This window comes from Dipodomys merriami, unplaced genomic scaffold (genome assembly GCF_024711535.1).
Source record: "Dipodomys merriami isolate MVZ:Mamm:240054 unplaced genomic scaffold, mDipMer1.0.p SCAF_4, whole genome shotgun sequence".
In the NCBI taxonomy this organism is placed as follows: domain Eukaryota; kingdom Metazoa; phylum Chordata; class Mammalia; order Rodentia; family Heteromyidae; genus Dipodomys; species Dipodomys merriami.
This window is the reverse complement of record NW_027205603.1, coordinates 41,332,840-41,346,555: the sequence shown is the minus strand read 5'-3', so window position 1 is coordinate 41,346,555 and position 13,716 is coordinate 41,332,840. Positions and strand designations below refer to the sequence as shown.

Sequence of the window (13,716 nt, the reverse complement as noted above, 5' to 3'; positions counted from 1 at the left end):
TGTATCTAATATTGATACAGTTCACTTTGACTACAAGTTCAAATAAGTGTGTGTATGAAAGATGGGGGGCAGGAAGAGAGTGAGAGGCGGAGAGACTAAAGCACAGTTAAGTACAGGAAAGGGTTTAAAACCCCAAAATAAATGTCTAATAAAAGTGCACCATTTGCTTTCATTCTTGAAGTTTCTTATGATGATTAATCAATTATATAAAATACATCTATTGGACTGGGAATGTGGCATAGTGGTAGAGTGCTTGCCTAGCATGCATGAAGCCCTGGGTTCAATTCCTTGCTTAACTTCAGAATACAGATAGAAAATGGCATTACTAAAAATGTGGACAGAAAAAAAGCATTATCAGAGTCTCCTAACATGTTTGTCCCTTTCAGATATTATTTTTTCAAGAAACTACTGAATAAATTTAATCTGGCAAATTCAACATAATGAAAGCCAAGAAAAATCAGTGGTTATTGACTTTGAGTATATATTTTAGTCTTCTTGAACCACACCCACTGATAAGTAACATGGAATTCTTCCTACAGTGATACTTATAACCCTGTCCACACCTGTCTACATCATACCTAAGTATTCAACAGATATTCAACCAGTCACAAAGCAAAGGCAAGTAGACCTTATAATAATAATGATTAAAAATCTTTCTTTTCTCTTATTAAATTAAATAATTTCAACATATAAATTCAGAAGGAAGTTGAAAATTAGAACATCATTCATTGGACACCACAGGAGATAAGTGCTGCAGGAAAAATGTTAACCTTAGTTGGCGAAAGTTTGCAAAGAAAGAGGATGCTATTATAGTCTCAAAGATTTTATCCTACGATATTTGTTATTAACCAAGGGAAGAATATTAGCTTTGAAATAGAGAATCATGACAGATAGCATCTTAACCCATTGATTAAGGCTAATATCAACAATAATGTGATGAACACCCCTGATAACATGTACCTAACAGGACACCATCAGTCATGGCAACTGAAAGACACAATTTTGGAACATGAAGGTCTTAAATCTTCACAACTTCCCTATTCAAAAATGCTGTCTTTTCTAGTTGAAAGTTTGATGGAGACACACAGCTGAAGAGATGCATATGGTAAGTCCTAGGATCCTAAGAGGAGCGAAGCAATGCTGGAAGAAAGCTCAGAAGGGCTACAATGGGACATATCCAGACATTTAAGGTCTCCTATGCCCAACCCTGCATGTTGTGCAGCCTGATGAGGCTCTATAAGCCATTCTGACATGTGATGGTCACAACAGTCATCCATGAATTCTGTCACAGTTTATATAAGTGCTTAAGAGAACATTATGTTGAGAAGTTTGTGAAAAGCCAGAAAAAGTACCTAATACAGGTATTAGTGATACAAAACTTTTGCTTGAAAACTTGAATGATGACATTTCTGAGTGACTATCATTTCCAAGCACTGTGTAAACTGGGTACAATGACACATCCCAGCACTTAGGTAGGAGAATCTTGAGTTCAATGCCATCCTGGGCAACATGGTTAGACCTTCAGAAAAAAACAAACAAAACTGGTGGTGGTTGTGGTGGTGGTGGTGGTGGTGGTGGTGGTGGTGGTGGTGGTGGTGTGTGTGTGTGTGTGTGTGTGTGTGTGTGTGTGTGTGTATGTGTGTGTGTGTATTTGTGTATGTGTTCTACATTTAATATTTATTTAAAAACTGATGGCTTCCCATCTGAGACTTTTCTGTCTTTTCTATCATTTTAAGGAATATGGGTAATTATTTTCTACCAAGCTCAAGACTACTTCTGCACTATGTAAAATTGTTTAATAACCAAGGTAAAGAAAAGAAAGAATTGTCACTAAAGACGCTACTAAACTTATGAGATCACTATAAATACTCTTTTTCATCAATGGCTTTAACACTGGGGAGAAAAGTCTATCGTATCAAGAATTAGGACATTTTCTTTTGATCATATCTGAAAGAAAATGTCATACTATATTTCTTCCTCCTAGATAGAATGATAAGCAATAAAATTGCTATTAGAGAAAGAGCTTACAAACTGAAACTATTATAAAGGTCAAATAAGTGCAGACAAGAATGAACTACATCTGGTTCAGGATGAAGTAAAATGGAAGTTGGTGCTAACATAGCTAAATTTTGAGTAACTAAATCGCTAAATAAACACCAATAAATAGTAAGGCTACATGTATACATTAATTTACACTGTCCACAATAAACCTACTGATAATGTGGTCATAAATGTGTTGGGCCCAAGACAGATTCAACACTAAAACTCAGGTATTGAAAATTAAATCACTCAAAGAAAGTATGACTTTGTTTAGAAAGGTACTTATGGCCTTCTGATCACAGGACTTATTTGTGAGACTCCACCTGTACCATGTTCTAAAAGTCTCTGACCCCAAAAACATTAAAACAGAATCCTCAATGTGATAGTGTTAAGATCTGTAGCAGGGAGGTAATTAGGTATTGAAGGGTACCTCCCTTGTGACTATGATTACTGCCCATAAAAAGAGGCCCCAGAGAGTTGGCTTGCCCATTCTCTTATATTCTCCAAATAAAGAGAACTACTGGTCCTTGACAAATGCCAAATCTGCCAGGGCCTTGATCTTAGAATTCCCAGCATCTAGAAATGTGAGAAATAAATATCTATTGCTTACAAGCCATTTATTCTATGGGAATTTTGTTACAATAGCCCAAATGGACTAAGAAGAAAACCTATTATTCCATGCCTAGGTTTTCCAGAAATATCTACTTTGAATTCTGACCCCTTTTATTATAATCTGAGTAAGCACATAATTGAAAGATGGTGATATCTCTTTATAAAATTTTAGGGATGGACAAGTTAGTGTCTTATAAATTAATAACAGTATCACACATATTTGTAAGTCTGCTGTCATATTCTAAAAACATTGACTCATTAAATATAGCATTTAAATATATATTAAATATAGATTTGTATAAGGGTCAGGCACATTCTTCAGCCACCCTTCTTCTGGCTCAAGTTACTGGATGAATTGTAAGGCTTAAAGAGCAACAGGTTGAGCCTCAAAGGGAAGATTTAGAAATATTAATGTGTATCTTTATCATGTTAATAGGATCAAGTTTTTCATGAGCACGATATAGGACTAATCTGAAAACTCACTTATTATTTTTTCTCCAAAAGTAAATCTAACCAACAGCAAGGCTTTTCTAAATCTCATCCACAGGGTTTCCACGGATACAAATTTATAAGATCCTATTTCAGGGCATATTAATGTCTGAAGGATTTCATTCCACAAAAGTCTAAAAACCAAAAAGCTATACTTTTGAGTGAAGAGGTTGGAAAAATATGTAAAATTATATAGCATAAGAGATGCATATGTCCAAAAAATACAATATGTATAATCATAATATAATATTATACATACATATGTATTTGTAAAACTTGTCTCAAATATAACAAAGGACAATGCTTTGATAATCATGAAATTAGCAAAATTGTGCTAACTAAAATAGAAATCTATGTCAGAATCTGAAGTATTTTATGGCATCAAAAGATAACTGAAATGAGACCATGATATTAATTTTCTTCTAAAGATGCCTAATTCTTAAATGGGTAAATGCCTAACAAATCACAGGAAGACAGAAATGCTTTGAACTCAAAATTGTAATGGGTATATGCATGTATACACATATAAACTGCCATTTTCAAACCAAAATAGTTGTTTGCTCATCTGCTTTCATGATTAAAAGCAGTTATTTACGAGTTTGCATTTGTATGCATAATATTTTATACTAACACACCTACTAGAAGGAAGCACAGTCATATGTTCCAACTTTGAAGATAAAAGAAAAAGGCTCATAGCCTAAATGAGTCACCTGAAGCCATTTACCTTTTAGATGACACTGAACAACTTTTCAGGCCCTCAAGTTACAGACATTGTTTTGTGAAAAACTATACCAAAGCATTTTGTTAGACTCTGAAAGAACTCTAAGAAGAGTATGTTCTAGATTCTTTCTTTGAAGGCATAGAGACTTTCAAAACTCATCAAGATAAAAAGTCTGTTTTATTAATTAGCAAGTCATAAAAGCAATGCTTTTCAAAAGGGAAGAATAAACAAAGAGACCCTCAGGTATGCATTTGAACCAGAAGACAGAAACTATGCACAGAGGCCGGAGTCAAACAACTCCAAAGAGCGCTACAATTCTCCTACACTGTATAATCAGTCTGCCCACGAAGCTGTGAAATAGGTAGGATCAGCCCTCATTTCCAGTCTCACACTTTTAGAATTCCTCAGCCTTTCACAGAATGTTAATGAGGATGCTGGAAACGACTTATTGCCAATAGTAATGAATGTTTCTCTTTTTAATACTGGTAAAGAATTTCAATTATAATCAGGAAAATGAACTTACTTCGAGAGAGATTCTCAAGGGCTTTCCCCAGCTTCTTGCTCTCTTGAAGGATGTGGTTCAATTCATCAAAATCACAGCTTTCTGGTTTAGTCCGCCAGTTCCACTTAGGATGCTCTACTGACCTTGGCACTATGTTTAAAAAAAATGGTTATTTCATAAGTATACTGCATAATGATACCAACTCACTATTCATCATATGTGAAGATCAATGTGCAAGAATAAAAAATGGTTTACTTCAGCAAACAGAAGAGAAGATTTGAAGTTGAGTGTAAAGAGAATGTTTTAAATGAATGAGTGAAGGGAAGTATGGATGCATTTATGGAAAAAAAGAGAAATTCAGAAATTGATTTGGAATGAATCATTTCTGTGACTTAGGATAAAACATGCAGAAAAACTTACTGTGCAATGTTATCAGCTTAAAAATAATTCCTGAATTTATGAACAATTAGCAAAATTGTAGAAACATCTATGTCTTCTAAAAACAAAAAGAGACTAAATGTATGCATTATCTCTCAGTTCTTCAAAATTCCTCCAAACTTATTTTTTCCTCTCAAATAATTGATTGAACAAAGAGAAAAGACATTATAAAGTGAGAGATTTTTTTTTGTTGTTGTTTTTGTTGTTGTTTGAAAATGGAAAATGATTCATGAGTGAATTTGGTATTATAGAAAAAAAATGAAAACTATGTCCCTGAGTCCCAGAAGAGAGAGATACTAAGGAAGAAGAAGTAAACAGTTCACACTATTTGAATAGTAAAGCATCAGGCCTAGAGAACAATGTTAAAGCAATAAAGATATAAGAAGCTAAGTGTTCTCTAGATTTAGAAAGAATATCAAGTATTCATCACAATTCAAAGCTTATTGTCTTAAAAGTTAAAGATTATAAAAGCAGTCATGGACAAAAAACCAAACAAATTAATATCAGCAATACTCGTGATAGAAAACATAAGATTACTTATAACCATATACCACCCAAGAAACTAGTCAAGATACTTAAAGAATTTATCTCAGGAGTCTTTTTTCCTAGAAAGTTTCTAAAGAAGATACTCCAGAAAAATGAGCTAGTTCAACAAAAAATTTTCAAGAATTGAACGCCATGAATAGGTGATGTTTCCAAAAAGAAAAGAAAAAGTGATTTCTCAAATGAAGGATCATCTCAAGAAACAACTGAGGCATGTCTAGAAGCCAAGTAGTCAAGAACAGAGTAAGAGGAGGGAAGGGACAAAGAGAGAGGTCCATAAAACTTTCCTGAATGAAATAAAAGTAAAATACAAAATAACAGAAGATAGCAAAATACTTGATGTGTTTGATTATGTTGAGAAGGATTAATTTTTGGGGTAGGATTTGATGGAAGCATTAGTGATGGCTGCATAGAAGACAGCAAACAATGAAAAAAGCATTCTTAATTCTAGATGATATAACAGCTGGACACTGAATGGCTTAATGGTTAAACAAATTAATTATTCTAGTCAATCAATGTGAAGGATAAATTTAACCAACATTTGAAGTAACTGCATTAATATACTCTCATGATGTGATAGGCATTAATATATAAGCCAGAAAATATGAAGGAAGTTGAGGAGTGATGCACAAATTGAAAAGTAAGCACTATTAGTACTTTGTGTGTTCACCAATATCAACTACTGACCCCAAACAAACACCTAGTAGAGTTGAAAATAACTCAATGTTAATTACAGAGTTGGAGAGAAAAGAGGACAGTATTGTCTGATAGTGTTACTTTATTTTTAATATAACATGCATTTTGTTTTGTCAAAAATCAAATAAACTAATTTCTTGAAATTTTTATATGGAACTGGGTGCCAATAACTCATGCCTGTAATTCTAGCTACTCAGGAAGCTGAGGATCATGGTTTGAAGACAGTCTAGGCAGAAATGTCTGCAAAACTCCATCTCCAATTAACCAGGCAATAATGGGCTGGAGGGATGAGTCAAGTGATGGAGTGCAAAGTGTGAGCAAGAAAACTGATCTAGTACAAGTTCCTTAGATCAAGTCAAAGAACTGGTACACGGGCGCGAGCGCGCGCGCACACACACACACACACACACACACATTTATATGGTAAGGTTATAGGAAATAGTTTCAGACTGTTGAGATATAACATTCTGTCAGCTTTTATAAAAAGTGATTGGATAATATCAGTTACAAAAATACACAAGAACCCAATTACCCATCAATCTTACATATGTAAGTAATAAGTAAAATGAAAATACCTATCCTTGTATAAAATTGTTCATTTTGACACAAAGGGCATGATTTGTACTTGTTTATTTTAGTAAGTAGTTTGTGGTGGCATAACCCTAGAAATCATCTAAACATCATTGACCTAAGGAATGGTCACTAATTTATAACACAGTTATACTATGCCACAACATCCAACTACTGAAAAGTCTAAGTTGAAGGTAAGTTTAATTCCATGGAACTATGTCTGTATCCATCTGTAAAGATCCACTTGCTTCAAAACGCTACAGTGTAAACCCATTTTATAGTAAATCACCCGCATAGATTATACATAGATAATATTTTCAAAAAGAAAAAAATTCTCTAATCTGCATCACTTCATTTTCTAATTTCCTACTTCGTACTATCAAAAGTCTCCTCACTTTCTTTTCTAATTCTCAAAATAAAAGAATATTAAAAAAAAACAGTCCCAGTCAATATCTCTAAGATAACTACCCAACATAACCATCCAGGCCAAAACTAGTGTTTGCAGACAAGACCCCCAAACTACACCAACACAGGCAAGTCCAAGCGTGACCAGTGGAAGAACCAGCCTGTCAACTGCAAAATGTATTTTTAAGCCATTGCATTTGGGGAAGATTTTAGGAAGCAAAACAGAGAACTGATCAAATACGCAGGAACTTTTCCTCAAAACCTTTTTTGAGAAAAATGAAGGTCCATTTCTTTTTGTAAGATTGAGTGTGGTGGCATAGACCTGCAATCACAGCTATTTAGGAGGTAGCTATATAGGAGGATCATAGTTCAAAACCAGCCTGGGAAAAAGCACAAGATGGAAAGCACTATCTGGAAAATGATCCAAAGCCAAAGGTACTAAGAGGATGGCTATGTGATTGCATTTTACTTAACAAGTTCATTCCCCAGTACTATACTGAAGACCTAATTCATTCTGTTTTTATAGGTTGTGATAATTCAATACATATATAGTGCATGACTTGTCATGAGAAGCAAACAAGAACAACCCAGGCCACAGGATGACTATGGTCTCACCAATTATATAGGATGATTTCAAATGCTGCCTTGAGACATAATAAAGACTTAGGTCAACCATCCTATATACACCCTTCTGAGCACAACCATCTCTCTAGTTACCCAACAGACTGAAAATCTAGGTCATACTTAATTGTAACTCAGGGTTACAATTTAAGCACATTTCATAAGATTAACCTCAAGAAAAGGGAAAACAATAGAACAGTATATGAATGTAGTATGACCCATGGGACAGGAGGTAGAGTTTGAGACCACAATGCCAAAGCCTACTCCAGTATAGAAAACAATCAGAGGACTTTGTAGATGGCTATCCCCATTCTTCCAAGTGAGATTGCTATGTCACATAACAGCCTATTGTATATTATACAGGGATAATTTTTATATAGTTATTTATTATTACCATGCCCTCCAATGATAGTTCTTTAGTATTATTTTTTTCTTGATTCAATAACTTTTGTGACTCATTGTTTGGTAGTACCTTCACCTTGAATTATACTTGGTCTGATCATACTTTAATCATATAAATTTCTTTATGCTTAGTTTTCAAATTGTTTTTAACCTATTTTAAAGCGTCTTTATATATATATATATCCATATATATATACTATATATAGTAGATACATATAGTCACTGTTTTTAGTCTACCTGATAATATTTGTTTTATAGTTGGAAAATTTGGCTCATTTACACTCATTCTAGTGGCTCATTCTATTTTTATAGTCTGTTCTTTTTTCAGCTTTTTCTGCCTTATTTTGTTTTGTTGGATAATTTCATAATATACTTTAATATTTGTATGGCTAAAGTACTTTTAAACATTTGTGCTAAATTTAGAGATTAGACATTACAATATTCGTTTTTAACCTATCAGAGTCTATACTCAAAAAATATTCCATCACTTCACGAAAAAAATTGAATACTTTTGAAAATGTTTTCAGTGAATAACCCTAAACCCCTGCCATTCTTTTTGTTATATATTATCTCTACATATGATACACATGACACTATGTTATTTGGGGGCTGGGAGCATGTCTCAAGTGTTAGGTAGGCTTAGAAAGCAAAAGGCCTAAATTTAAACTCTAGTATCAAAGAAAAGAGAGAGAGAGAGAGAGAGAGAGAGAGAGAGAGAGAGAGAGAGAGAGAGAGAGAGAGAGAGAGAGAGAGAGAGAGAGAGAGAGAGAGAGAGATGAAGGAAGGAAGGAAGGAAAGAAGGAAGGAAGGAAGGAAGGAAGGAAGGAAGGAAGGAAGGAAGGAAGGAAGGAAGGAAGGAAGGAAGGAAGGGAGGGAGGGAGGGAGGGAGGGGAGGGAGGGAGGGAGGGAGGAACAAAGGAAGGAAGGGAGGAAGGATCCCTGTAGTTTGTCCTTGTTTTCCCACTAAAAGCATATTACTAACACTTTGGGAGGAGATTACCTGACAAAAATGGATATAACCAGATGAAAAACTACTAGCAATACCCTGTCTGTAGGCAGCATCTCAGAAAGAGATCGGAGCCTACAGAATGAGTGGGCATCAATGGTACACAGTAGAACCCAGAACCAACTGTATTAATTAGGAATGACCTGGAGCATGGACTTATCCTTTGGAAATGAGACTGATAGACAGACAGAGATAGCAGAGAGACAGAGATCACTCTATAAAGGAAAGATACTGAGACATGATTCATTTCACTTTTAATTTCTCTCTTCATTCATGTTCCCTCCACTCCCCCACCCGTGTCCCACTTTATGGTTGAATCTGCCACGGTGCGGATATTTTTGGTTATCTTGTAAATAAGACATGCAAATTTTAAACTTACATATTTTTTAAAAGTGCCAGAACTTAATTTTATATGCTGAACTAGTAAGCAGGACAATTTAATTGCAATTATAATCTACTAAGAACATTTGAAGTTCACAATATTTCATATAATCTTCACAATAACTTGGTGTGATGGATGCAATATTTTTGAGAACCATTATGTAAATGAAATGCAGAGTTAATTTAAGCCTCTTTAGATGACCCAGATTCAGATTCCAGTTAGCACATAGTGATTTTTTCAAACATTTTCAAACAAAAATAAAAACTGCCAATCTATTCCTTTCTCTGTGGAAATTAAAATGAAACATCTTACTGTATAATAAGTATAAGGACTTGATGAAGAAGTAAAGCTTTAAATTTTTCATGCCTTCCATGAATAACTGATAATTATTATAGGCACCTGAATTATTTTACATATTTCCATACATGTGAAGCTAGGAGAACCTTGGAGAAACCCAGTAATTGTACAAGGCTGTGGGAAAGGAGAACTCCCCACCCCATACTAGGAAAGAAGAAACACTTAGGGTGGAGGAGGGAGAGAATGAATATAGGGACTTTTGTTACACAGTGAATAAGGCTTCAAAGAGATCTTAAGTGAAATTATGGTTTTTTAATGGTTGCAAATCTCCTTCCCTTCTATAAAGATTTAATTTGTTTATTTGTATGTTAGTACATGTACATTTATTTATGCTTTGAATGTAGTATATTACCACATGAGAGGCAAGAAAAATACTTCATGCACACAATCAAAAGAATAACTGATAGATACATATACCCCTATTACTATGCACACATGTACATTTAAAGGTCAATGTTAAGACTAAAATAAAAGTGGACTTCATTAGCATTAATGGCCAGAAATATCAGATGAAAAGTTTAGCTTCAATTACAACCTTTTCTTTATTTTCTGGGCAGCATACTTACAAAATCTAAATAACAATGAGAATAAACTTACATGACTTGGAGTCTGGTGATGGGGGAGAAATACTGGACACTGCAAGGTCACTTTTCGACTTTTTAGGCTTTTTTGCATTTAACTGCCAAGGTTTATCATAGCTTCTGAAGTCTCTCCTTGTTCCTTTAGCTTCTGTTCAGACAAAATACACACAACAACCCAGTAATAAGGATGAGGGAATCCTGATTACAATATGCATCATTTCATGATTTAAAAAGGAGGGAGGATACTACTAAAAAGAAGTCACGGAGAAATGAGACATTTGGATTATAAATATCTATATTCTTTCCTTCTTGCTACTTTTGACAAGAATAAAAATCACATTAATTAAATAATCTAGCAAGGCTATCATTCCTATCCAGTTGGTTAAAAGGGTGGGGGGAGGAGTTGGGGAGGTAGGGAGGGAAAGGATGATAGGGGAAAACAAAGGAGGGGGTAACAATGCTCCATAGGAAATGTACTCATTACCTTACTCATGTAACTATAAACCCTTTTTACAGTATCTTTACAATAAAATATATATATTAAAAAAGAGGTGCAAGACAGGTTAGCCAAGATCCATAGGATATGACTGAAATAGAAATTTTCAACAGAAATCAGATTTCACCTCTAAAATTTTGAGAGAAAAATAACCAAAATAGTTTTTGGCTATATGGTGAGGGAGAAAAATGATTATCTACATTATCTATTGACAATCCTAAAACTAGATAAAACACGTCATATTTAAATGTGAACAAATAAGGGAAAACACAATATAAAAAACAAGAATACAATGCAGATACACAGAACTCGTACTTTTTAAACCATTACATGCCACGAGACAAATGTTTGGCCATCTCAATAAAAATAAAAGAAAACGAACTCTAAGAAATTAGGGAGGTGAGGGGCTGGGGGAGGCTGGGAAGGGATGTGAAGGGTAAAAAAAGGAGGAGGCTGCAATGCTTGATAAGAAATGTACTCATTATCTTGCCCATGTAATTGTAACCCCTCTGTACAGTATGTTCACAAAAAATTAAAATTAAAATTAAAAAAAAGAAATTAGGGAGGTGATACTCTGAGTAACCTATGATTCAAATGTAAGCGCACACAGAAAATTTTAAGTGAGACAACGAAGTACTGATAGAAAACTAAACTGCAGTGTCACCTTCAAATGTGTGTTCAAAGCTAGAAAAGGAAAATTGATAGTATCGAACATTGAATCGGACACTTCACAAAATAATGCTCCTTAGATAAAGGCTGATGAAATAAAGGCAAACCAAGGCCACATGGAAGGAGATAAGTGAAGAAAAGTGAACAGACTCAACTTAAACATAAATGATTTTCCTGAAAAAAAAAGTGGTGTCAGTATCTGCCACCCCCCAACCCTGCCAAACTTTTGAATATCAACAGTAAAGAGGAAAAAGCCATAAGTATCCCCCAAGATGAGTTTCTTTTATTTTTAAAAAGGAATAAACATGAGGCTGCTTTCAGGTTTCTCCTTCGCAATATTAAGGGACACACTTGTGTCTGAGTTACTAGATAGACATGAAGACAAAAGGACATCTTAGATATTTTCAATGTATTAGGCCTTTAGCCAGCCGCTGGTGGCTCTTGCTTGTAAGTAGGTGATGGCATCATCCCCCCAAAAGCATTTGGGACTCTAGACAGTCAGATTACCAGGAGAATTAGGTAAGGAGCTGAAAAGATTTGGGTCTGCAATTGAATGGCAAACAAATAAAACCATGTGTAGAAAAGGCACGGTCAAGCAAGTCTATCTGATTATCTCACCACTGTTTGTCCCCACAAAGATTGGAAGGTTTTTCCGCTCCCATGTTCAGAGTCTAAGTGTCCCTAAAGTTAAATTTACTGCACAGGGCAATATTGGAGTTAGGAAAACAGAAATGATCCTCAGTTTAGTGAATAAGAAAAGTAATTTTATAGATACCTACTTTTTATTTTCCTACACTGATAAGCTGTAAATTTTTAGTTGAAACTGCTCATATAAAAGAAAAAAGTTAGGGTATGAGTGCATACAGCAAGAAATCTTTTATGCAAACCTGTATAATTTTTATTAAAAAGGAACACACTGCTTTCCATATTCTTTCCATATTTGAGTCACAATACATTATAATATAATTCAAACTCAAGAATCTTCTACGTCATATTTTAGCATCTAGGTATTGTCAAAGATGAATACATGAAAATCCTACATTTCTATCCATATAGATTTGTCATTTAAAAAACCAAAAATGTTGACCAAGTGTCAGTGGCTCACTCCTGTAATTCGAGCTACTCAGGAGGATAATATCTGAGGATCAAAATTCAAAGCCAGCCCAAGCAGACAAAACTGAGAAACTTCTATCTTCCAAGTAACTAGAGAATGGAGATGTGGCTCAATGAATAGTGTCAGCCTTGAGGGAAAAGTCTAAGAAGGGAGAACCAGAACAAATGACATTAGATGTACCCCCAAATTAATTAACTGCAATGAATATATCCTTCACATTTACCTGATATTTCACTTTCAGCCCAGAGAGCTGCAGATCCAGACAAAGTTCTCTGTAGCTGTCCATGGTTTCCTTGTTTAGACTGAAGGTGGTCAATGAGAAACGGGATTGGCTGGTCAGGTGTCTCTGTGATTAACTTGGTCATTAGTTCCTGAAGGCAGAAGAGAGAACACATTTACATCTAATAATGACAGCTACAATAACAGCAAACACTAGCTTAACATTGACAACTACTGGACACTGCTCTGTTTATAAAAAATAGTTCATTTCAACCTCATAAGAATCATTCCGGGGCTGGGAAGGTGGCTCAGTGGTAGAGCACTTGCCTTGCATGAATGAGGCCCTGGGTTCGATTCCTCAGCACCACACAAGCAAAAAGAAAAAAGCCGGAAGTGGCGCTGTGGCTCAAGTGGTAGAGCACTAGCCTTGAGCTGAAGAGCTGAGGGACAGCGCCCAGGCCCAGAGTTCAGGCCCCACTACCGGACCCAAAAAAAAGAATCATTCCAGGAAGGCACAAATTAGTTCTAGTTCTCAATTTTGTGTAAGCAGAAGTGCAAAAAAAGAAAACTGTCTATGTTACTTAGAAAAACTGTGGCAAACCTAAGACACCTTTATTTGTATTCCTTTCATTATTATACTCGTTAAAATATACTCAAAATTTTATCTAAGTTATTTTTAAAACATATAGTTTCAGAGTTTAAAAGTTTAGACTACACACAAAAATTAAATACTTTATATATTAATGTCACATTTCCTTCTTATTAATATATTAATATCCACAAATGAAGAAAACTTTGTTGGATGAAAGAAATGGGTAATAAGCCCCAGGGCTCCACGTTCACAGAATACAGT

The 13,716-nt window shown here is 34.8% G+C and overlaps 1 protein-coding gene across 15 annotated transcripts in view; it reads right to left on the bottom strand.

Annotated features, from left to right (window-relative positions):
• CUNH8orf34 (chromosome unknown C8orf34 homolog) overlaps positions 1 to 13,716 on the bottom strand; it is a 413,720-nt gene that overhangs the window by 258,315 nt on the left and 141,689 nt on the right. For 13 of the 15 annotated variants that reach the window (XM_069990879.1, XM_069990886.1, XM_069990876.1 and 10 more), the window contains 3 exons: positions 12,868 to 13,015; positions 10,382 to 10,513; positions 4,386 to 4,514 (listed from right to left, as the gene is read on the bottom strand). In XM_069990879.1, the coding sequence (XP_069846980.1) occupies positions 4,386 to 4,514; positions 10,382 to 10,513; positions 12,868 to 13,015 (409 nt within the window). The remainder of the gene's footprint in view (positions 1 to 4,385; positions 4,515 to 10,381; positions 10,514 to 12,867; positions 13,016 to 13,716) is intronic. The other 2 variants (XM_069990887.1, XM_069990891.1) reach the window with 1 other exon arrangement.